This window comes from Tetrao urogallus, assembly GCF_951394365.1.
Source record: "Tetrao urogallus genome assembly, chromosome: 5".
NCBI classification, from domain to species: Eukaryota; Metazoa; Chordata; class Aves; order Galliformes; family Phasianidae; genus Tetrao; species Tetrao urogallus.
The window spans coordinates 55,506,908-55,532,830 of record NC_136818.1 but is presented as its reverse complement, the minus strand read 5'-3'; the positions used below and the strand labels follow the sequence as shown (position 1 = coordinate 55,532,830).

The 25,923-nt window shown below is 41.0% G+C and overlaps 1 protein-coding gene across 1 annotated transcript; it reads right to left on the bottom strand.

Annotated features, from left to right (window-relative positions):
- Positions 1-819: 819 nt before the first annotated feature.
- Positions 820-20,240, bottom strand: SMC3 (structural maintenance of chromosomes 3; the record flags this gene model as incomplete). The annotated part of the gene is made up of 29 exons (XM_079536532.1): positions 820-891; positions 988-1,094; positions 1,489-1,666; positions 1,831-2,022; positions 2,695-2,907; positions 2,991-3,238; positions 3,712-3,820; positions 4,162-4,269; positions 4,962-5,120; positions 5,331-5,485; positions 6,495-6,647; positions 7,485-7,635; positions 8,838-8,979; positions 9,589-9,749; positions 10,202-10,301; positions 10,513-10,616; positions 12,222-12,435; positions 12,844-12,965; positions 13,529-13,693; positions 14,024-14,104; positions 14,298-14,473; positions 14,618-14,735; positions 15,287-15,365; positions 15,859-15,938; positions 16,114-16,185; positions 16,547-16,614; positions 17,326-17,364; positions 18,013-18,088; positions 20,226-20,240. 29 exons carry the CDS (start codon positions 20,238-20,240, stop codon positions 820-822), a joined length of 3,657 nt encoding a protein of 1,218 aa, XP_079392658.1.
- Between the last annotated feature and the right edge of the window lie 5,683 nt (positions 20,241-25,923).

The window sequence follows — 25,923 nt, the reverse complement described above, 5'->3', positions numbered from 1 at the left end:
AGTGTCTTATATATTATGTGAATATATACACGCAATTGCAACTTTTTTCTTTTCTTTTTTTTCAATGCCTTTGCTATTTTAAATCAGAAGTATCTGGTCTTAGTTTTTGTTCAGAATAGCACAGCAGATCATCTAACAGTTCTCTGTCAGAATTCTGTGATTCTGTGTGATTCTGTGAATTCTAGGCAGAGGGAAAAAAACTCATGGTTTGATTCATGACTGACAGCCTGGTACAAGCAATTCTGGTCATTTGGGATGATGGAATGTGGAATTGCTGTATTGGCCAGAGTGCCAAAGGGAAAGTATGAATTACTTGAAACAACAGCTTTGTCTCATACTTCTCAAGAGCTCCCTAGGACTGACATGGACTGCTCCAGGGGAATCCTCAGACAGTCAACACACACCTGTACACGAGTTACAGCGATAAAACCAATCATTTTAATTGAAGCCATTAAAAAGAATTGTGAGGCAATATAAATGGTAAAAGTATACTTAGGAAGGAAGGGAGAGCTAGCACTTTCTGAAAAGCTTTAAAACAGCAACAGACGCTTTACAAAAGATTTGACGGAAGAGAATAAACTTCTGTAAACTACAGGTACTGTATAAAGGTAACATTAACAATCTTATAAAATACAGCAACAGAGACCATACGGATACCCAAGCTTCTTTGAAACTAAGTCTTCTGGGGTCTTGGTTAAAATGTATGTTCAAAAACTATTTTAAACAAGGACTAAAAGCTTCATATTTTTAATTTACAGTTCCCTGGCATAAACATCACACTATACACATCTTCCAAACAAGCAGTAAATACAGTTTTGTTTAACCATGCGTGGTGTCGTCTTCTACGAAGTCTTTGGCCATTTCTGCTGTGATCACATCAATATGACTAACCTGGTGGAACAAAACACAGCAGTTATTACAGATCCCTTTCTACAGAATAAAATAGAGCTTGGTAAAGTTTTCAACAAAGACTAGCTAAAAGTTTACCTTATTTCTGAATTTTACACCATAGAACTTGTCAGCTGATTCCAGCAATTCAGGCCTAAAAGTTGTTGTGATGAACTGAGCATGTTCAGCTAATTCCATGATCATATCTAAAAAGAACATAAGAAATCTTCACTGATGTCACCTTTCTAATTAAGCAAGACATGTCTGAACAGAAGACAGTTTACTATTCCTTACTTAAAATGAGAGTCTGGTTAATTAAAAATAAAATAGAAATCAAGAACGAACCCACACCACATTTATATACTATAATAAATTCCAGGCTTCACCTAAACTTTTTATACCATAAAAAGTTTGCAACTCCTCAGCTGCCCTATGTGCCAGTACTGAGCTTCTACCCAAAGCCCATCTTCAAGAGCAAAGGGAAGCACAAAGGTAAATTCCAACATGTGATGAGATACTTCAAGGAGTGCCTCGCACCTGAGAGGTCAGGTATTGTAAGTCAGACAGTCACTTCAAGCACACTGAAGATGAGTAAGGTACCTGAAACAGCTTTCCTGTGCTGAGCATCCAAGGCTTGGTCAATTTCATCAAACAAGTAAAATGGAGCTGGATCACATTTCTGGATAGCAAATATCAGGGCAAGAGCTACCAGGGATTTTTGTCCACCTGAAAGTTGCTGCATTTCTCTCATTTCACCCTGCTTCCCCGTGAATGATACCTAAGGAAACAGGGCAACAGGAAGATGACTTCAAAATACTACTCCACAACATCACTTGCTATTATAGCAAATAAATAGATTTGTTCACAATGACTTTATTAAAATACATAGTTTAACCTTAATTTAAGAGACTGCTGAGTGCTAGAACACATATTCCTCCTTACCCTTATGCCAACTCCAGTGAACTGGTCTACAGATGGCACACTGCTCTGTGATCCAGATCCTCTTTCACTCTCAGCGCTGCCCTCACCCTCATCTTGGGACTGACTGCCTTCCACATCTCCTTTCTTCATCACTAACGTGGCCTTGCCACCAGGGACCAACTTCTGGAATACTTCACTGAAATTTTTTGACACCTTAAAGGAAACAATCATTATTACATAATGAAATCAAGTGCAAACAAGAGCAGTTTTTACACACCTCAAGTATTTGTTTTTAAGTAGGGATATCCACATTTAAATTTAAGCACCAGCGTAAGAGAGAAACGTGAATACAAAGCTTGGTCTAAAAACATGATTTAAGCCAACTGCTTTTGTAGTTTTCACTTTTTTTCTTCAAAGTGGCAGAATTAAAATAGAAAACAGCAAAAGCAAGTTTGATTTTTATTTTGGTGAGCTTCGGACGAGATGTCAGTTAAGAGGATGAGCTTCAGAAGAAGACTTGACACACACTGCAGTTCAGACCCTTTGCTAACATTAGAAGACTTCGCTAAAATCTGGAAAATGGATTTAGAATAGATCATCACCAGACCCTCCCCAGAAGGGGTTTTACACAGTACAAAGAGTTATCAGAAAGGAAGCATTTAAATGGTGTAAAGAACAGCTAGAAAGGTAACATAGTCGAGATCAGCACCCATTTAAGATGTCAGCTTGTTCTTTTGTTAGTATTAATCACACGAAACTCAAGTGCCATGCTGCCGTGCCTATTAATACATGACAGCTCTACTTAGTTGTGTTTCTTCCCAAGCAGCAGCTACGTAAGGCTATTCATTTCCATTCCAATCCTTCCCTCTGTCGCCATTTTGTTACCTGCTTGAAAGTCAGCTGAATAGCCTCGTATTTTCTAAGCTCTAGCACGTTCATCAGCTCCATAATTGATTTGTAGCCCCTGTCCAGCTCCTCTTGTCTCTTTATTAGTTTTTCCTTCTGCTCTGAGAAATTCACAAACTGATCCAGAGCTTTTTTATTAACGTGACTGTATTTCTTCAGTTCTGTATTGCATTGCTCCAATTTGCGGAATAACTGTGGGGGAAACAGACGTACATGGAACCAATATTTCACATCTGTTTGCTTATAAATAACATGAAAACAAGCACATTTATTACCTGCTTTAAACTTAAAGTCTGATATTTTTCAAAAGCCTCCTGTGGAAGAGAACCCAATTCGCGGATTTTCTTCATGCATTCCTCCTTCTTCTTGAGGAGCATGCCTTGCCTATTAGTCATTTTCTCCAGTTCTTTTGTGTCATGGTTAATGGCATCCATATGCTCCTTTTCCATGTTCTTCCAGCGTTCCATGCTCTTCTGCAGTTCCTTAATTCCCGCTTCTGTTTTGTCAATAGAGTTATCCAGATCTGAAGTATTGGGGAAAAAGCACAAAATGGTTACGCCCACATGCCTGCACTAAGACAAAAAGCTGAAATTTCCTCTCTTCCTTCAGAGAAGTCACATGGTTGATGTCTAGAAAGAGAAGCCAAAGTTGTGGTGATCCACACAGATGCTATTTCCTATTTGACATAACTGAAGTTTCAGACAGTTTAGGAGAAATTCAAGAACAGCTATACAAAACCATGCTGTGTATGAACGCTGCTTCAGATATTATGCCTGATGCCAAAACTCTGTTGGATGTTCCAATGTACATTTGCAGACACTTTCATTTCAATTTGCACAAAATCTTGCTTCTGTCTTTTGGATTTTCCAAAAGAGCTGTTATGCACTATGTAACTACTACAGCATGTTCAAAACTTACTGCTACTTCTCACTTCGTGCTGTGTGTGAACATTCAAAACACTGAAGATTTTTCTTTGCAAAAAACTGTGTTACCAACCATCTGAGCGTGCCAGTGTATCCTTCACTCGTTTGTTGATAGCCTCAAGTTCTGATGTCGTGGCAGTGAGAACTGTGCCACCTTCTGTTTCTCGGAGCTCATTCAGTTCCTATAGGACAAAGCAAACGCCACCAAGCTTCAGCAAGGAAGGGAACGAAAGCGTAAGCCAGACAGCTTCCACTGTTCTACATACAGTTATTTTCAAAATCTTATAGGTATTTTCATCTTTTACCAGATCATCATTATGGAGCCTTTCTTACACAAAAACAGTGCATACAGAGCAAGAGTTTTGTTGTTGAAGTTTAAGCATAACATGTAATTCAGTTTGGATACAGGGAAGCAAGAAACACCACAGATTACAGAAAGTGATGAATACATATTTATCCCATCAACAACATGTCACAGCTTTGGAAATAAACCACATAAACTCATTTTAGAGAAAATCCTTACTTGTTCCACTTGGTCTAAGCGTTTTCTCAGATTCTCATTCAGATATGTTTCAACTCTTGTTATGATGCCTTCCAGTTTAATCCTCTCATTCAAAAGCTGTCTATTTTCCTGAAAAATAATAATAATTAAGACAGGATATTTATTGCATTAACTAAAATCCAACTACACACTCACAATAAAGCCCACTCTTGACAGAACTCTGCACAAAAATATCAGGCATTTTTGGAGTGCTACTGTTTTTATAGCAGGTAGAAATAGCTGCAGAGATATTCACTGCTAGCAGGCTATCTAGTGTCAAGACAATCACAAAGATCTGTAACTTTCCTGAACTGTACTAGCACATGGATCCACACTTCTTAAGAGCTTAAAAGAGTACAGTGACAGTGTTTTTCCAACATGTGGCAAACATAGCAAGAAACTCAGAACTGTCTTATTTACCATAAGCCTAAAGGTATCGTTTCAGTTTCATACGTCATGCATCGTACCCTTCAGACAGCGCCTATTTTGAAGTTAATTACTGCAAAGCTCAAAAGTAGAAGCAAGCAAATGGTGACAATTCCAGCACTACAGGAGTGTAATCCCAGCAAAACAGCTAGCAAAATTCACCCAGCATTTAAGAAAAACATGCAGATAAGTTTCACAAATGCAAAAACTCCAACCATCCCAGGCCACTACTGGTAAAACACTGCTCAGTTACAACACATTCATCACTGCTGACTCTTCACATAAAGGACCAAAGTAAGTTTACTGGGAAGAAAAGGGACCACATTCAGTTGCAGGACACTTTCATTTTATCTTACTTGTTGCAGTTGCCTAATTTCATCATTAAGAGCATCCACACGTTTCTGATCTTCAAGACTGAGTTGAGACAACAGATCTGTCCCCAGCTCTGCTTTCAGTGACTCTCTAGTTGATTCCATAGCATGTAAACTTGCCTCCAAGCTCTGTAAGCTGCGTTGCTGTGAAATAAAGATTAGACAGAGTAATTCCTTGGAGCAGCCTGCAGATTTATGAACATTACTTCTATGTTTATGCAAATATGGGCTGTGTCAGATCTCTAATCATCTTTTCATATTTCAGTCAACCAGAAAGGAAAGCAAATTCATCAATAATGCCAATAAAACAGTAATATAAAACCAGTAATTGATTTCAGTATCACTTCACAGTACCTTAGGCATAAATGTCTTTTCAGATTGCTGCCTTTTCTCCTTCAGCATTTTCATTTCTGACAGAATACTGTCCCGAGAGGCTTTGAACTTTCTCTGCTGTGTCTCAATTTGCTGCATTTGGTTCATCAGCTGGTCAATCTCATTATTAATCCATTCTGTGGGCTAAGGAAAATTCTTTAAAAAGACATTTTATACCTAATAGTATATTTAGCTTTTGGTTTTTGCCATATTCTGTTGCCCTGATAAGATGAATTAAAATAATCATTTGTACAGGAGAAATCAAGAATCATCAGCAAGAGTGACTTCCTGACCCTTAGCAGTGCCAAGAGCAAACCAGAAGAGATTCATTTACTGTTACTTTCACAATGTGGGACCCCGAATAGATTCATTTGAACTTGTATGGAGAACTCTGCCTTACAAAATATAGAAGAGCAGATGCCCTCATTTAAAAATCAACATTAGACCAATACAAATCAACTCTCATTCAAGTCTGAGACAAAAGGCATAATCTTCCAGAACAACTGTGATACAACACCTTGAGTCACAGTGCAGATCTCGTAGAGAATTTTAATTTCTGTTGAACTGCTAACATGACTACTCCTACTTTCTCCTACTGCAAATGCACAGTTTAACAAGACATCAACAGAGAAGCACTAAAAGTCAAACAATTCCCAAAAGCAGAGGCCACAGCAGAACATGGCACCCCATCATGAAAACACTTCTGGAAAACTGAATCAGATACAGAACAGAAAGTTAGCAGTAACGGACAAAGAGATTTTGCTAAGTGTCTTGGGATTGTTTGCGTTAGGTTCCAAAACTCACTGTCACATACGGTAAAAACACTTGTTACAATTGCTGATCTACCACAGAAACCCTCGCATGGCATTGCCCTCAGCCATCAGTTGAAGGAGCTCCCTACAGACATCCTCTACAGTTCCCTCCTCAAAAGGAAAACCAGGCCTGAAGGTTATGATTTAACATACCTATATTTTGTCCCTACAGTAACTAACAGAACCAGGCAGCACAAAGAACAGTCGAAACAAATGCCACAGCTAACTTGTAACATCTACAAGCATTAAGAATCCTATTTTTCACCCAGTACTGTAACTGCAAAATGCAATCTTTATCATCACACAACCTTTCCCAAAAGAAACAAAAGGATATTTTCAATGTTTCTGCGCAAGTTTTCATTGAGTTTTGCTTCAAGTTCACCAAGTTCTTCTTCTGCCTTTCTAACATCTTTTTGCAATTCAAGACGAGACTTTCTTGTGTCGTAATAACCACCAGTCAAAGCACCACGATGGCTGACTTGATCACCTAAGAGCACAGCACAACAAGACTATAAGTAGCACATCATTTATTCTCTGCGGTATCTGGAGCAGTTTCTGTAATACAGTTTGGTAGTATGACTAGAACATTTCAGCTAAGCTAAACAAGTGCTGCATCAGTGTAAGTTGCTATTTACAATGAAGACTTTACGTAAAGTTCTGTAATTGGTGACGTAGCTGTTTTGGTGTTCTATTTAAAGTGTATTTCATTCTTCAACACCAAAACAGATTGCTACTACTATCTCCTTTAAGAAAAAAAAAAAAGAAGCACTGCTCTACAAGGCACAGATTCTGCTTTATTTCTCCCTCGTCCCCTAGGAGAGTTTTCAGATTGCCTTCCAGAGAAAGAGATAAATAGTAAACCTGCACGGAATCTGCACTGCAGGAACAGGCCACTGTCAAAAGATGCTTTAGGGAATACTGTGTAAATGCACCTGGTATGCAGAAAACCCACCTTGCACTTACCAGTAATTAAAGCCACACATCTGAACCCTCAGTGCTGCTTTAAGTTGGTGGAATAAATCATGAATACTTCAGGAGAACAAAGGCCTTCTGAATTTCAAAGAAGGTGAACACAAACTATCTACCTTGCAGTTGTCAGGATGGAGATACAGCTACTAACTTTTACATCGTAATATGATTAAATAATTGTGAGGAAATCCTGCATTTTTAGTACTGCACCTAACCAAGAGTAGCTGTGTATTCAAAATAATATAGCTGAGACATAGTCTTATTTTGATAACACTGACAGACTAAGCATAATGAGTCTCACTCTTCAAAGGATCCCACTTTTCCAGTAAATAATTCATCTAATTGCAACATTTACCTTCCAGGGTAATACAATCCATAGTGAAAGCTCTGGCCAGCTGGGTAGATACTTCCATGCTACGACAAATCAGAGTCTTTCCAAACACGTGTTTGAAAGCTTTGTCAAATCTGGGATTGTATCTCAGTTTGCTGATCATAGGAATAGCATCCTGAAGGGACAGTGGTTATAATGAAACAGTGCAGTGACACAAACAGATCAAGCACATTGCAACTAATTCAAGCAAGCCCTAGAAAATAAAGAAACCACGTCAAAAGTAGAAACATCATACACTGCCTTATAGCACTACGTTCTTGAAAGTTAAGCATATCTCAGATTCACTGAAGATGAATGCATGCATTCACAATCAGACTTCTGCAATGAAGACTTCTGGAGCTCCATATATCACTATTTAGACAATGTCAAACTCCAAACTCAAAGCACAACACTGCAAATGATGACTTTGGAAACACACAAGGGGCTGATACTCTGATTAAACAGGCAATACAGACGTTGCATGGAAATCAACAGCAAGATTTTGCTATCTTAGTTTTTAGCAGCTAGGCTTGAGCATTAATAAGGCAGCTAGGAGTCTGTTGGGTATCTGAGTATTACATTACAGAAACTATTTCAACAATTACCATTAATTGGCTGCAAAAAAAAAAAAAGAAATCCACCAAGGAAGAGTCTTCCATGGCAAACAGAATACAAACGTTCATACAGTTTTGCTGGTAAAGCCCTCCCAAATAGGCACACAATAGACTGATTCTTTTCTATTTATCTTTTTTTCCTATGTATACCTGAGGGGCAAAGGGAGAGGAAAGGAAATTTTAAAGAACTTATTCTACTACAAGGTCATAGGAAGTCATTATATTTGAACAGTTCAGTTTAAATTTAAATTAAAGTTTTAAAGTGTCCAGTAAGAGCAGATTCCTTCTTGAAATACATTTTAAAGATACTTTTAAAACAGCTGTCACTAAAGATTTTTTTAAAATATCAAACACAAGTCAGTCCAAACAGCTCTGAGAAAGTCTCCACAGCTGCAACATAACACTATCCTTCCCTTCAGCTTTTGTCCATGGCAATCTTTCAGCTAAAGAATTCAAGTTTACTAATTCATGCAATTATTATCAGATTGTAGAACTTCCTATTGCTATATTATCACCCACGTACTCTGCAGGTGGAGTTTAACTTTGAAGAAGATATAGCATGTAGCAAAGCATTTTCCAACAAAAGGGTTTCCAAACTTGAGAAGCAATAAATTAATGGCAGTATTTAACTGCAGACATCCGACAAAAGCAAGTGGCAGGCAATACAGTTGAAATAACAAAGGCTTATACTTATGGAGAAAACGGGTTCAAAATGAACACTCACATTAGTCTCAGGATAAGCAGTATCTCGAACATCTAGCTTGTTCAGCGGGAGGAATGTAACTTCTCCAGGAAGGTTCATTTTGTTAAATTCCATTAAAATTTTTGTACTGACTTCATCAGAATCCACAATGTGATAAAATAGCCTAATTAACAAGCCCCAAAAAAACAAGAAAAAAAAACTTCAATGTGTCAAAAGAACAAATATTTGAATGAGAACATTTAGCATTCAGGTAGCATTACCTGTCACTATAAAGCCAACCTGCATTTGCTCTACTGCTTTTAAGTACTGCTGTCAAAGCAAGCAGATGGTACTCTTATTAGAACTACAAAGCTTTTAAAAAGCAGTTGGCTATTTAGAGATAACCCTCACGTATAAGATTTTCTAGTGTAAGTAAAAAAAAACTCCTACTGTTATTGAAACATCAGCATTACTTACCATAGAATGCACCACACCAGGAGACTCCTTGCAAGCATGAGGAGCATCTCTCTTGGGCCTATCTGCCTACCCACTCCCTCCCCCAGTACCCTCCCACCTTGAAACAAGATTAAGAGAAGTTAGACTACGCTTCTAAAATCTGCAGAATTCTTAGTCCCTTCTTGAAGGGAAAGTGTGACAAGGCCACACAACAGTGCTGGATGAATAAGGACCAGAGCTCAAGACTGAGAGGCAAAGTAACTAATATTTCAGATAGAACGAGCGCAGGTGCATTTGTAACACTGCACCAAGGTAACACTGAAGAGTATGCAGTTACCTGTTCCCTGCAGTAACTTCAACACACGTGTAGAAAGCTGGTTCACATTCAAAGTTGTTCATCACAATGCCATGATAGCCATTCAGAACGTGCTGGTTTATTCCTTTTCGACGGAAGTGCTCCAAAACCTTGTTTATGCTGTCGATACCATTCAAAATGGCCTGTTAAAGCACAGATGATTACTGCACCACAATTACAAGGTCTAGAAAAAAGTATCAGCTTTATCCCCAACTTCTAAAGAGCAGTAACCATCTTTCTTGACAAACTGCTACTGACTAATGAACATACCTAAAAAAAAGCTGAGCGTACTACATTCAGGGTAGATTGCTTTTTTAGAACAAGTATCGAAAGGAATTTGGTAAGCTCTCCGTTTCTACCTCATCTTCTCAGCTCTCCTCTAATACCTTAAGCTTACAAAATGAATTTCAAAATACTTCTAGAGCTGAAAATATTTGTAGAACAGCTTACATAGAAGATTGCCTTGTTTTAAGTAAAGATAGTAAGACTGCAAGCAAAGGAAATAACTTCAAAAGAGTACTACGACTTTTCCTTTAGGAATGGGGAAAAAAAAGCTTACAAAAGAAGTTACAACAAAAAATACAAGGCCTCCTACCTTTCCTGTTGCTGCTCTGAGAAGCTGCTGTTTCTTTTCCAGGTCCTCCCGCTTAGCAGCAAGAGCCTGTTGCTCTGCGTTCTCCTCTCTCCACAGATAACTGCACAACAACCACAGTTCAAGTATTTTAGGGGTGAATGAAGTCTGAAGTGTTTTTTTAATCTAACAGCTGCTAATCGAACAGAAGGGCTAAGTACAGAAGTTCATACATGGCTATATTTAAAAACATACCTACATGCCATGTTAACAACTAGACAGTTGGGGTCCTTCACATTAAGTGAGGTTCAGACATATTTCAATTAATTACTAACTTTCTTTCGCTCTGTAGTTCATCCTTTTTATTTTTCACTTCATAGTACTTTCTGTCCAGTTCTTCAACACGAGCCTTCACTTCATTGAGATCTTGGTCCAGTTTCTAACATAAAGAAAAGATGACTATGAAACTGCAGCGTTCTTTAGTTACAATTTTTATGCTCCCTCCCCCCTCCCAATTCAATGCTTAATTACTACTCAGAGTTCAGAAACAGTTCCTACAAAGTTTTCCCACCAATTTACAAATTACAAAAGCACTGTGTCAGCAAGTAAGTAGTGCAGGCACGGGGATCAAACAGGCACAAAGCAGGCACAGAAAAGCTGTGCACCTGGGCATTTTTCAGTGAAACAGCTCACCAGCTCATGGTAAGAAACTGCATCAAAACAGCTACTACCATCAACAGCCACGTGCAATGCTCTGAAGTAACACTTCTGATCAGAACATACATACTAGTCTTTCATCCCAGGCTGCTAGTAGTGAAAATTCTAGCCTGCTCTCCTGCTTTACCACAGCTTTGTGTTTTACCACAGCTACGGCCAAAAGCACGCTGTTAAGCTATTGCACAGATCTCCTCCCCTCACTCACTCCACACCTGCCATTCTCAAAGCAGGCTGGGGCTAGCACCCAGTTCATGTTTGCACTGTTATCTATCTACAGGACTAGTAACATGCTCAAAACCAGAAGTTTTTCCAACGCAACATGGAGTTTCACTTGAGACAACCTCCTTCTGAACAACAAAATGCTATGCAATTCTTAGCCTGTGCATAAAGCAGCCTTCTTTCAGTAGAAAAGAACAAAAATTAACATCAGTTCTACATAATGCTTCTTACTGAGCCATGTAATATCATTATAGACAGCCTATGGTAAGCATCAGTTCTTTCATACATGAACTAATAGAGTCATCATTTAGCTAATGCATACATTCATTCATACAGCTTATTTCACCAGAGCACTGTTTTCTCTGTACAGCTACATTCCTGTATTTCTCCCAGGCTGACCTGAATTTCAGTTCATCAGCCAAACACTGCAGGTGCCCATCAATCAGCACATGCAGTGCAGCAGCACTGGCACTGGATGCTCTCCTACTCTAAGCAAAAAGGTTTTTACCATGCAGCTCCAGCTGAAGTGATATTTCTGGATCTCCCTGCTTTATCTGAAGTGAGAGCTGCTTCTGAACACACAGATATCAGAATCTAAAAATCATGCAGATAATACTGAGACAATAACCTTCTTTCACAGAAAAGGGTCTCAACTCCTAACTACAAAATTGCAATTGTGGTGCAAAGGCAAAGTGCTGGCAGCAGAGCTTAGAAGATCCTGTTGTCTCCTTTTCCCCTAAAGAGTGTTAAAACACCCAACATTCACCTCTATGGAACAGCCATGTCCAAAACAGACAAAAGCAAGGCAGCTGTGTCTCCTTCTGAGAACTCAGGCCAAACATTTTGGGTAAAGAATCAGAAAGTAAATGTACATAGCAGAGTTTGAAGTAGTGCCAAAGGGAGGTTCAGAGTCATCTGTGGGTATTTAAGAAAAAAAAAAAAAAAAAAGCAAAACTGTATCTACATTTTTTTCCCCCCCTAAAGATCCCACCCAGAAAGAGAGTGGCATCTTCCTTTGGGGCACTAAGTTTTATTAGTTTATCCAAAATTAGATTGAGTGCTTATTACTTCTCAGTATTTTGAGAGAAGAATGAAGATGAGAACTCACACTGTACTGTTCCAAGTTTTTCTCCTTATTTGCCTCTGTATCCTCTAAATCCTTGTGTATAGCTGCAATCTGCCGCTTCTTGTCATTGATTGCTTGATCTAGAGACTTCAGTTCTTTCTTTATCCACTTATCTCTTTCTTCTTTGGATGTGAACTGGCTTCCCCGACCTTGCTTTGCATAAAGATCTGTTCTTTCCTGCGTAGCCTGTGCAAGTCTATTTTGAGAAGGGGAAGAAGTGTTGCATTACAAAGAACTCTTGAATCTATGAAGAAAAAGCGCTGTTAATTACCATAAGAATTTTCCAAAACAGTGAAATCAGGCTCTAGTTAAAGCAGTCATAAAAAGAAAAGCATCATAGTATGAACAAGACAATCATGCAGAAGACTTCATAAAACAGCAAGTTCATAGAACTCCACAGAGTGGTTAATTAACTTCACTGAATACTGATTTCCCCACCAGTTCAATACCCAACACGAAAGGAGGCTTATATTTAAATAGAGAGCATCTATAACCACTCCATCCTCAAATATTTAATAAAACCCTAAATATACTGCACATCTGTTCTGATAGTATCATGGCTCTTTCTATAATGCTCAACTCCCCTCACTGCAGAACTACAGACCTAGCAATTCCTCTCTCTTCTTTCTCTTTTACACTGTTGAACTTCGGCTCCGTTTCTGCTAATTCTTTCTGTTTCTCCTCAATTTTCTCAAGAAGCTTTTGCCTCTCCTTTAACAGCCTTTTCTGAAAGTGAAAAAAAGCAATAATTAAAATGAGATAGTAAAAGAAACTCTACTAATATCTTTAGATAAATACACAACATTAAAGAATAATCTAATTGTAAAAATGCAAGATAGATTTGCTAATGTGATACTACATTCTTTCAGCACTCAACAGAAGTAAATTCATTTCCAATCAGACCAGTAAAGATAAATTAAGCATTCTTAGGAAGCTAAACTATGCAAGTATGGAAGGTCCTCAAGGGCTGAACAACAAAGTCCAAGTTAACACTATAAAGAAAAATCAACCTCCTCAACACTTGTAGCAATTGAGTTTGAGAGAATTGAAGGTGCCTGGTTCTGTAACACTCAGGATGATAAATAAAGGATCTGAACTTAGAACTTGGCTTACATCCCCTAGAAGCCAAAAACCCCAAGATATCTGTCCTGCATGGCTTACAAAACAATGAAAGGGTATAGATTAAAGACAAACAAAAACCCACCTAGAATGTAGGCCAAAAAAGCCTTCAGTGTACAAGCAGACTTCCACGAATCCATTACATTTTAGATTATGTCACTGTTACGTACCCTTTGCTCACTGTTGCCAGCTAATTCATCCTGCAGATCTTTAGCCTTAAGTTCCAGCTTAGTCCTCTGCTTAATCTGCTCCTGTCTTTCAGCACTAAGTTGTTCTTTCTCTTCCTTCATTGCAGAAATCTTTGTCTTCAGTTCTCGAACTTGCCGTTCTATTTCCTATGCAAATTTAAGCATACAGCATTTTAAACACTGTGTGCATGTGACACTATCCTACTCTCAGCAAGCATTATCTAGATCAATGCAGTATGCTAAGTATAATCAATTTCTCCCATTTTCAAACAAGATGAAGGCATAGGTTAAATGTAACATGTTTTTACAGTTATTGGTTAAAGCTCCAAATGCAAGAGCTCTTCTCATTTCAAGTCAATGAACTTTGGATTCTGTGTCGAAATTTAGATTTACATCAAATGTTTATGCTATGAAAAAAATAAAGCAATATAAAGTAAAGGAAAAACCTTAAAAAGCCCCTCTATTAAGTATTTTTACCTCCATTTTATCTCTAGCATCCTGCTGTGCATCTCTCAGCTGCCTGGACTTCTCTCCACTTGTCTCCCGCTTGGCAGAAAGCTGCAGGATCATACAGCAAGTAGCTTAACAAGCAAGATTCTGCTTTAGTAAAATTCTAGTTTCAGAAATGCAAGAATAGCACGTTGAACTGATGAAAGACAACTGCCGGATTTTAACACTGAATGCAAGCAAACATCAGTAAAAAGCAAAAGAATGTCTTGTGTTATATTTAGTAGTAGACAAAGCATTTTACCTCATCAAGCTTAGCTCGCGTTTCATTAAGCTCCTGATTATAAATTGTGTATTCTAATGCTCTCCTCATTTTATCCCATTTCTGGTATTGAGCCAGCTCTTCTTTCTCCTCTTCAAGCGTGTGAAGCCGCTCTTCAATGTATTTCAACAACTCATTGATCTTCTCTCTCTTACCCTCTTTAAAAAACAAGACAAGCCAAGAAGTTCAGTTAAACATTGTAACACATTCCCACACTTTTAAAGCTACTCTGCCTCCTACAGCCATTATTTGTCAAGTTACAGATAAGAAAAGGTGAAGCACTGCTCAGCAGGTATTCTTACCTGTTTCTTTCATCAGTGAAATACTCTCTTCTTTCCGTTCATCGTACACTCTGGTACCAGCCACTTCTCTTAGTAACTTCAGCCTTTGGGAGTCAGGAGCTGTGGCCATCTGGTTGATCTAACAATTCAAGATCTATGATTTTAATATCCTTCTCTGATAAGGCTTAGTACAACAGATCAAGGACAAGATCAAGATCTTAGTACAACAAACAAGGAAAGATGTGTAGGAATCTACCAGGCTGCTTTCCGTTTCAGACCACTACTTTAGGATAGCTAGGATTCTGTTTGTAATTAATTCTGTTGATTCTCAAATGCTACCAGTTTTTGCTGAAACTCCAAGTTCCAGTATTATACAAACTTCAGAGACTTTTACCACATCAAAAATACGTTTAGAAAAGCTTAAGTGTGCCTTTTAAATCCTGATGCTATCTGAGTCAGTTTAAATGCCTCCATGAAAATCACACCATTACACTAAAAAAGAAAATATTAAAACAGGTCACACCATAGAATACTCATTAGACACACAAAATCTTTTTTTTTTTTCTTTTTTTCCCCACAAACTAAGAAAAGATTTGTTTTGGCATTCTACTGCAGTAACTCAACTTTGTCATTAAGAATACATATAATTTTTGACAGTTGTTTCTTCCATTATGTGAAAAAGACTCTTACCTTCCCTTGCTTGACAATATAATACGGATTACTGCGAGAAAATCCAGCACTTTCAAGAAGATTCATTACATCATTTTTCCTGAAATATTATTGTGAATCTATTAAAAACACTTAAAGCAAAAGTGACATTCACCATCAAATGAAAGGGGGGGGGAGGTGGAAGTGGGGGTCTGGAATAGGGAAGGCAGCACCCAAAAATAATATAGTCTTGGGGAAAGAAAAAGATGAAGAAAGAAGCACCTTACTGCAAAGAGGAGGCAAATAAGGCAGGTTGTTTCCTACCCTTCCTTGAGACATCTAAAGTTTGGCATCTCTTGTATTTTAAAACAAGTCCAAAAATACTAAACAAGGAGTTAAACATACTTTAATGAATGGATTAAACTGTAAATCCAAAGAATCCTGCTGTCTATTTCACAAGGACTGATGCAAATGCTGTCAAATTATCATTACTTGTATTATACAACTAAGTTAGTATTACTTCTTTCAGGCTAGAGATGCAAGAGTTTGATACGACTACAGAATTTTGGAGAAATACTACCCAGCTTATTGAGCTCAAGGAAAGAAGTACCTACGTCACCATTTTCTTGTCTAAGAAATATTGGTCCTTCTTGGCTCCAATGACTCTGCGAAGTGAGACTTCCTCTTTATCAATCTCAAGAAAAGAAAGTCCAGTAAATTTCAGTGCTTGCAGTAGGTGTAACTAATCCAGAATGTTTACAGTGCTTTTTACCAGAGCTAACTCAAAAGCAGGTCCCACCCCAATTGTTTTTATAATGCTGAGATACTGAGTCTGAAGCGAAGATCCGTAAGGGAAGCAGTTCACTTACCGGTAACCTGTTGTCCGAATTGTCAAAGATAATTTCCACAAAAGCTGAAATAACACGAGGCCCTGTACCTTCCTAAGAAACAAGATGACTTTGGTCAGAAGAACCTTCTGACGAGGGAATCCAGTCCATCCACCTCCCCTTTTCCCATCTCCTTCCATACATTTCAGAGTCAGGAGTATCTACATAAGACCCACTACACACGTTTTTGTTTCTGAAAATCCTGGACAGACATTCACACGCACGCGTCATCCTCCTATATAATAATGTATCACTTTGTAATGGCTTCTCTTTTACTGAAGGGAAGCAACAAACGTAACAAAAATGTTTACAAATGCTTCCAAAGCAACTTCAGGCCAGCATTTCACTGTTTGTGTACTAAGACTGAAATGCACGAGCTCATTCTTTTGTCTTCTTGTCATACACCTTCACTTACATGCAACAAAGCCAATCTCTGTTCAGGGCGAAGATGACTAAACTCATCACTGAGGACAAACTGAATTGCTGTAATAAAATTAAAAAATAAAACAGAAGATTTATTCTTTCCTTTAGCAGATATGCAGCAGTTTCTAACTTAAACATATTGTTACACAGTACAATCACATATCTCAGTGCTCTCTTCCTCACCCCCCAAAAAACTTAATTTGTTGGATCTTTATCACTCAGCCAGCTGTATGCTAGAATTCCAGTCTCTCACTGTCAATATCCCATTTGTTCTTTGCATAAGCATTAACAGGACTCAACAAGCAAGGAGTCACAAGTCAGGTTAAAAACAACAGTAAAATACTTGGCACTCAGCAATTCATACAGCTACTGTCTAGTATCTCCACCGTGCCTCTCCACCACTGACACTTCCACAAAATGCCCATCATAATCATGTGTTAAAAGCTATACCATAAATTTAGCCACTAAGAACGTCTACAGTAACTGTAAATACTACTAACAGTTTCCAGCGTGGGTAATATTTGGAAATCAGTTTCCTCTTGTAGATCCCCTTTTGGAACTGCAAATATTAGAAGACTCTTAAGAGAAACCGAGTAGTGAGGAAAAACCTGAAGTAATATGTGCATTAAGATGGATCTTTTATCTTTGTCAAGTCACAACCACTCCTTGTTAAGGAAGAACATTTGGTAGATCTACTCCAACACAAAACAAACAAAAGAAGCCGCCACTGTTACCATTATCTCAATATTCTATAAAGAAATCAATCCTTACCATAAAAGAAGTTGCTTTTTCCTGATCCATTTCTTCCCACTGAAAATTAAAACACAAAGTATATAGCTACAAATTGAAATCAATGAACTTCAACAATCCACACGCAAATTCAGAAACGTTTTGTTTCAAAAAGAGCAGAAAAATACAATTTCTATTCAAAAAATTAAGGTTTAAGAATATTCTGATGTTTTAGTAAGGCTCAATGCCTCATCTTTAAGACCAACACTTGCTGTATAACTTCAAAACAGCTTCCCTTCTAGAAAGGAACATCCCAGGCTTTTCATGCTCTCTGCATTAACTATTGCTACCATATTGCCTTCAAAGCCTCTCAGCTTTACTCACCCCCTGGCACATTTGGGATTACCATTTTAAAAAGGCAAACAACAGTGAAACTAGGTTTCTTTCTCTCCTTTCAAAAACACTGGGCACACATAAAGGTGCTCACAGTTCACTTCTCACTCAATTACTACAGAATCATTCTGCTGTCACAGTAAAAATGAATGCTAGAATACTTTGCTGTAAATATGTTGGAATACACCTTGTGAAATTAACAGATGACTGTAAAGCAGCTTCCAGTGCAGAAAAGTAATCAGATGTAGAAAGAATATAAACAAACTGTTAAGGAGTAATTTGACCACGATCTGATGCAAGTTTAATTAGTGTTAAAAACCAGATATTGGAACTCACCAATGACATTGTGTTTTGAGCTGAATGGATCCACAATGGTTTGGTCCCGGTAGCTTCGAAAGCCCTGAATGATTACCTATGGAGTAAAGCGACAGAATTACCTCTGCTCTTAACCACCTTCTAAACTTGAAGATGTTACAGAATGCTCACGTCACTTATGATACACTTGATATCTTTTCCCTAACCCTGTCAACTTTCGAGCTCAAGACCAGCGTCCTGTATTCTGAGACTTGGCCCTCCACCATTTTATGGACAGATTTTTCTCCCTGCTCCTAAAAGATGCTGGTAATATCTAGGTCAAAGCACGGTGAACAAGAGAGCTCCTGTAGCCTTTTCATAACAATCTACACTAAGAGAAGCATTTGCATCAAATATTACATACGGGAAAGATACTGTCCCATGTTAACAAGCACTTATAAAATGATTATAAATCCGTCCCATTAGGATAACATTATCCACATTCAGCATAACAACTCTACTTGCAATTCTTCAAGTAGAGCAGTTATGAACTGCAAAGACACGATACCAGACTTTACCTATTCTAGGAGCAAGACAGACTTATTTTTCAGGCTGCATAGTAAAACAAAGTGAAAGGCAGAAACATTGGTTCTGTTGAATTCACTTCCGAAACAAACATATACAACCTACACAATGTGGCTAGAGAGCTATGCAGCAAGTACTAGTCTAGAAGTACAACTATCCAATTTTAATCTACAATGCCTATATCTAAATACTTCAGTTCCACATAGCAGCAAAACCAGCTTCCAGCACAGCTCAGCATTAATCAACCCTTTTCAATCATCAAAGCTGTGCTGAAAGACTCTCCATCAGCTTTCCTCTGCTCAGTCGGACATCAGAAAGATGTGAACAGCCACCTGAAAAGCTGCAAACCTTTTAGAAAGACCACTTACAAATGAACCAGAACTGACATTCAGTCTTTCTGCCCTTCCTTAGCTTTTTGCCACCAGATCTTGTTAAAACATCATTGATGTTTCACCATCAAAACTAACATAAAGGAAGAATTACTGGCTAGAAAGAGAGCAAAACACGTTATGAGATTTCTCAACAGTATAACCACTTAAGTTTAGAAAGCAAAATGAAATTCTGTACCTGCACTGTATTCAGGTCTAAATCTAAGGTAACGTTACTAAAAGTAATCAAGGATTTCAGTATTTAATGGATCAAAGTATAGAAAACAGGTTTTGGACCGTGAACTGGCTGAGCTGATGACTACTCAAACACTGTGGCTGTTCACAGAGGATCTGACCCCCAACTGTATAAGTACTGGACGAAGTACGTGGGAGATCCTCACAGCAACAGTAAGCTCTGCATCGGTACCAATGGCTTTCAAAAAGAAAAACAGCCACATTCATTCATTCCAGTTTATAAGAGAAAAACTGTAAGAAGCTTGTGAACGATTCTGTTTCCCAGTTCAGCAGATTTCAAGAATAAAAATTAAAAGAATGGGAAAAAAATTTGGGAGGCTAGCTTAGTATAAGTGTTCTGGTTGGAATAATTTGTATCTTTTATTCTCAAGAACACCTGAGTAGCTCTACCAAAAAAAAAAAAAAAAAGAAAAAAAGAAAAGAAAAAAAGAAGAAAAACCAATCACTATTTGCTATAGAGCTACAACTTTTTTTCCGCCCACATACACAGGGCAATGCTTCTGAAGAATAATACTGGCAGACTCCCAAAAGCATTTTCCCCCACTTCATGCAGGTTTCTCTAGAGAGTGTCTGACTTCAAATCAAACAAATATCCCGAGCTGGAAGGGACCCACAAACGACCATCCTGCCCAACAGCCGGCTGGACTGCAGTGCTCTTCTATAGCTCCTAGAACACCAGTGCTTATGGTGCACCTAACTTTGACTTCATTTGGGCTTACTAACACTATGAGCATTTTTACTGCCGTTTACTTTTGTGCAGTACAAGTCTGTAGAATATATTTTTTTTCTTATTTGAAGTATTTAAAGCAACATGCATCATATATTAAATGCGCATCTGAACCAGATGTACTAAAACGTTACCAGAAGGCACCTGCAAACACTCCCATGTCGACAAACAATTGATGAAAACCTGATCCCCACGCACAACACGTGCTTCCAAACACAGTCCGAACGTAGGGTGGCTCGTTCCTGCCCCCGCCTACCCTCTGCGCGGGGCAGGCCGCAGCAGGCCGCGCGATGCCGGCGGCCGGAGTTCCTCCGCCGTACCTGCTTGATGTACATGGCTGCCGAGGATGGGGGAGGCGGCCGCCCCGCTGCCTCCTGCTGCTGCTGCTGCTGCTGCCGCCGCCGCCGCCGCGCAGCCGCCCGCACCGCCTCCTCCCGGCACGACGGCTCGGCGCGACCCCGGGCCTCCGCCGCCTCCTCCTCCCGACCTCCGGCCGCCACACAGACCTCGGCGCGGAGCCCCGCTCACCCCTCACGAAACAAAATGGCGGCGGAGCCACCCCTAGCCCGTCCCGGCGCGAACCATTCAGCACAGGGCGGAGGGGGAGAGTGAAGAAGAACTCGCACCCCTCTCCGGCCGGAGAAGGCGCCGGGCAACGGAAGCTAAAATATTGCCCCTTTTTTAACCGATTTTAATATCTCTTTAGCCTTTAAACGGGTTCTGAGGAGGAGCAGCTGTTCGAAACTGCTCTTCTCACCTCACGAATCCCCCCACCGAGCTCGGAAACGTGGTTTCTCCCGCTGGGGGGCGGGTTGGGCGCCAAAGGCAAGTGCGAGGCGAGCGGGGCCGCGCCGCCGGGCGGGAAGGATGCGGCCGCCCGCCTGAAGGGGGCGCTGCGACGGCCAGGGCCGCGCCGCAGAGCTGGCGCGGTGCGGCCGCCCGCCTGCAAGGGGCGCTGCGACGGCCGGAGCCGCCTCAGTGGAGACTCGGGGTCCTTTGCCCGCTTTCTGCTTCTTTTCCGCCCCGTTTTGCCCGGCGCGCCCTCAGCCGGCGTGAGCAGCATGGAACGTGAGCGACAGCCCGGCCGTAGTCCTCGAGAAGCTGCTGAAATAAAGCGAAGGCTGAGGAGCACTGACTGCCCAAAGCCTACAGTCTCCAAGTAGTGTGCCCGTTTGGGAGCTATCGATGAAATAACCCCATTCCGGAAGGCACTGTTAACGTACCTAAGTAGCAGAATGTAGCACTTTGCTATCTCCAATTCCGGAGCATCGGCCCCTAGGGAAGGGCAGTGACATCAAGGCTATACGGTTCATGCTGTGGGCAAAACAAGGAGAGGAATTAGAAGGCTGCAATAAGGCTGTAGCGTAGGAAGTGGTTTGGGAGACCTGCCTTTTAACCCAGTTTATGCTTTACAAGAATGAATACTGAGGCCAAGAAACTTCAAATGGCTCGAATTGCAGAAACTGCCACTGAAGAAAACCAACATGCTCTAGATGTTATTTACAACAGGTACAGCAGGGATGGATACCTGCTGAGCTCCCTCCACCATTCTCTCCTGCCCTGCCGTCACAAGGAAGCTATTCGCTGTCGCCTAGTTTCGCCAGCCTCGCAGCTCAGCCACCATCACAGCGCAGCGCTGAGCGCCGCCTCCTGGCAGTTTGCTGGCTTGGTGCTCAGACAGACGGACAGCCGTACTGGGACAGACGGCCGCAGGTTATTGATCAGCAGCTGCTCGCAGCACGCTAGCTGTAACACTGACATCCCTTGGAGATTCATGAGCCTTGAGGTCCCTTCCAACCCTGGCCATCCGTGATGGTTTCTCCTCAGCAGTTCAAAATACGAAATCAACTCTAATTAATATTTTTACACGAGATACAATAGGCTGATCAAGCAGTGCCAGTTCTGGCACTGTTTCACATTGCTGGTGGGTTAAAATCTTTTAAATTGGTTAAAACCCAAGTGATATATATTTTTTTCAATTATTTGGTGGTGTTTTCGTTTTTCTCCTTCCTGCCCCTTCCTCCACTGAACAATTAAAAAAGACAGGTTTGCTTCTCTGCTTCTCCCACTTCTACTCTCCTATACAGAGAGAATAGTGCTGCAATCAGCAGAGACATCTTTGCAACTCAACCAATCATGGGAACAGATGTACCAACTTCCCCAAGGTGCCACAAGCATAAGCTCCAAGCAGGGCAGTGCCACTTGCACAGAAGCTTTCCGCTCTCCCCTCCTTCCCAGCCTTCCCACACTCATGCACCTCCACTCAGATGTCAGACATGCCCAGCAAAGCAAGCCCACTCGCAGCAGAGTTTGGTAATCCCACCTGTCCAGAGTCATCTGGCAGCACTCAGAACAGCACACCCTGCTCCCCCACCAATGGCCCCTGAACGATTCTCTCGGCATAACCGCCTGCATGCAATCCGTTGCGCTGCTGGCCAGAAAGCCATCTGCTCTTTGCAGCTGCATTCAGAGATCCGAGCCATGGCTTTAGTACTCTGTAATGCACTGATTTCTTGTCACTCACCCAGGGCTGCCATCATTCCCCACTCTAGTTGGTCTTAACTAAGTGCAACGTTACAGCCTAAGGAAAAAACAAATACGTACTACAGAACAGATGGCCTCCTAACCACAAAATACAATAAATACATCATGGTAACAAGACTTTGTGTTTAGGGCATCCTTTGCCCAAAGGTGCACTGCAAACGTGTGAAAAAAGCTGTATGCATTCCTCAGGATGAGATCGATATCACTATACCTGATAGAAGGCAGAGACATACGGGTCAGCCTGTGATGAAAGGCTTAGAAAGAAATTCAAGTCCACTCAAGCAGCAAAAGGCTTCTTGCATGAGCAGAGCCACAGCAGCAAAGATCTGCTTTGTAGCAGCAGAGCAGTAACATTCTCTGCAGGAGAAATGAGCTTTGATGAGGAAAAAACAGTTCTCTGCTACAATCATGTGGTACAATTATGTGTACCACAGGGATCCTCTTGGTCAGCATGGTCAGTTCAGGTCTCTTTCACTTTGTTTAGGATTTGACAAATAATAACTGTACCAGCAGAGGTGCACAGAGCCAACTTCATCACTCGCCCTCTGAAGCCAAGGGCAAAGCCCACATCCAGCCCACAGCACCTGACCCCTGGGCTTCTGTTAGCCACAGTAATTGCCTGGGGCAACACAAACATTGCCAAGGAGACAACGGGTGGAAAGCATCTCTAGGAGATGAACATGCATAGCTCTGCTCTATCCCTGCTAGAAATCTGCTTCTTGTTGGCAAGGCTCTCTGGGCTCAGCTGGATAGCAGCTAATGGTCATGCTGGAATTCATGTCAATTGATTTTCCAGTTAACTTGACTTAACATGACTGGAGGCATTATAGTAGGTAGGATACACCCGTTGTCCCAGTTTTAGTCCTGTAGACCTCAATGTTCCATTCCAACGCAGTAGCGATGCTAGCTCCAATAAGAACAAATGGTTCATTAAAATACAGATTTCAAATAAAAATTCACCTAGGGCTCCATCCAGCACCCTTTGTGTCTGGGAGCCATCCTGCTGCAGTCAATGGACTTCCGAGCACCGCCTGCAGGCAGCTTGTGATGGAGGGGCAATTTAATAGGAGGGATGACTCACTAGCAACCATGGTCTGTTCTACAAAGGAGTCTCAGAAACGGAGTATCTGTGTGACAGAAATAAACCCCCATTTATAGGGAGAGAAAGGATGAAAAACTACACCATCGGTTCATTTGGAGACTTAAGCCTGATGAATTCTTACTCATGTAAATAACTTTACTAATGTGAGTAGTTCAGTAAAACACAGCATGGAAAATGGCCCTCTTTCCAATTCCGGATTGCCAGAAGCTACAAACAACAGCCAGAGACTTCCACGAGGGAAGCTAGTACTTGAAAAGGATATCTAGGGGCCATAAATCCTCCTTAATAACAAGAGGAATCTAAAAAAATTGCCAAGCATCCCAGCTCCAGCCACAGAAGCCATTTCTCTCAGTAACCTTTACGTTCTCTGCAAGTTTTTCATGGGCAGGAGATGAAGCAGCACCACCAGCAGCAGAAAAATGCACCCATTTAGTAAGGCTGACAGTCAGGGAGATGGCAGAGTGCTTTGCATTTTGAAGCTGAAGTAAACAGCTTCACAAAAAATATGAAATGACTCCATAGTTTATAATGCAAACTATAGAACACAGTAGGACTTTACAACTGAGGCCCTGATGTCAAAGCTTCATTTGATTTTCTCTGATGACTCAACCTATTTCACAAGCTATTTTCATATTCCTTATTTAGAGAACTTACTCATGTCTCGATAAAAGCCTACGGTGTGATAAAGCCAAGGAACCATAATGTGTGGTGCTGGTAACACCTCCCACGCCAAAAAAAATCCTACTTCCATATTTATGTGGCTCTTGAAATTGGTTCCTGCTGCTTTCTTTCCAGAGAGTGAGCTGGCACCTCATCTCCTCTTCAATTAGCACAGAGCTGTGAAAAGTGGAGACGAAGGGTCAGATCCACCCCACCTGCAGCTTCCCCTATTTCAGCCCTGTAATTGGGCACATTTGGTCCCCTGACTTCCCTGCAAGGCAAGTGTTGTTTTTAACACACAAATACCAATGCCTGTGGAATGCCCTGTTCATTCAGGCTTCGTTTCCTGAAAATCTCATCGCCAGGAAGGATGAAATTAAGAAGCAGTGCTGACCCAGTGGTGCTCAGGGTCTGAACATAGGCACACAAGTGGGGGATTTTTACTTGAGTGTGATGGGTCAGACTTAAATCCATGCCCCCAATCTGTGCGGCCAGGAGTTCAGGAGAGCTACATACAGTGTATGTGGGTACTTGCAAAGCACAGATTCTGCCACAAGATAGATTCTGCTGTTTGGAGAAGTCTTCATAAACAGCACAGGCTGTAAATCCCACCAGGAATCACGAGGACTAAAAGCAGAGACAGGGACACTTGAGGACAACACCCACCCGTCCGCCCCCACCCCAGATCTTTTCACAGTCTGATTTGCCACCACAGAAAGCATAAAGATATTTTTTCGTTGTGGCAGGTTTTTCAGAGGTTTGTTTGTCTTAGAGACAGAGAGGAAAGGCAGCAAAGCAGAGATGGAATGAGCAACAGTGCTGCTCTTTGCAAGTTAGAAAGCTCTGGACTAAAGCTAAGTGGCACAATCATTGTTCAATACATGCCCACACCAGGCAGCAGAGTCAGCTCCTGAATGACACCAGAATACTCAGGACATAAGGGAGCACCGTTGGGCATCAGTGGGGCAAGATGAGTGATGTTCACAGCTCAGCACAGCCCTGACCCAGAAGTTACATGGGCAGCAGTACCTAAAAAAATCCCCTTGTGCTGTGTTATTTCTTCTCGTCTTTTTTGATTCAGGGGTCATAAGAGAAGAGGTCTAATCAAAGCTTCGCCTGAGGGTACGGCATCTTTCCCTTACGTTTTCAGATGTCTAAAAATCACACTGCTTTGGCATCCGCTTTCCTGTTAGGGCTACTTAAGTCCCTATTTTCTACCAAACCATCAGCAGTTCATTTCTGACATCCCTTCTCCTTCTCCAGGCCCAGCTACCTGAGAGGCACAGTCAGTCTGTCCTTCAGCTCTAGCACTTTTTTTTTTGCTCAGCGTTCAACCCACAAAGCACTCTCAGGGGTGCTCTTCTCCCTACACACTGCGACAGGATAGCTGCAAAGTGTCCTCAGAGAAGGAATATCCATGAGGCTGGGCATGAGGTCCCACCCTAACACTGACACACAGCAAAGGAAATGCCAGCAAGAGCCCAGGGGGAAACACTTACATAGGTGCAGGTCCTTCAGCCTGTAGGGAGAAGATGCAGGTCAGGGCCAAGCAGAGGGGAACCAAAGCTGGGCAGAAGCTAAGACCTCAGGCTCCAGTGCCAGGTGCAGCACCTCTGCCTCAGGTTCCTTTCTCCATCTCTGCAGAACCTCAGCTGAGCACCTCCCTCTGCTAACAGCATCCACCAACACATCACTGCAGCCCAACAGCAGAG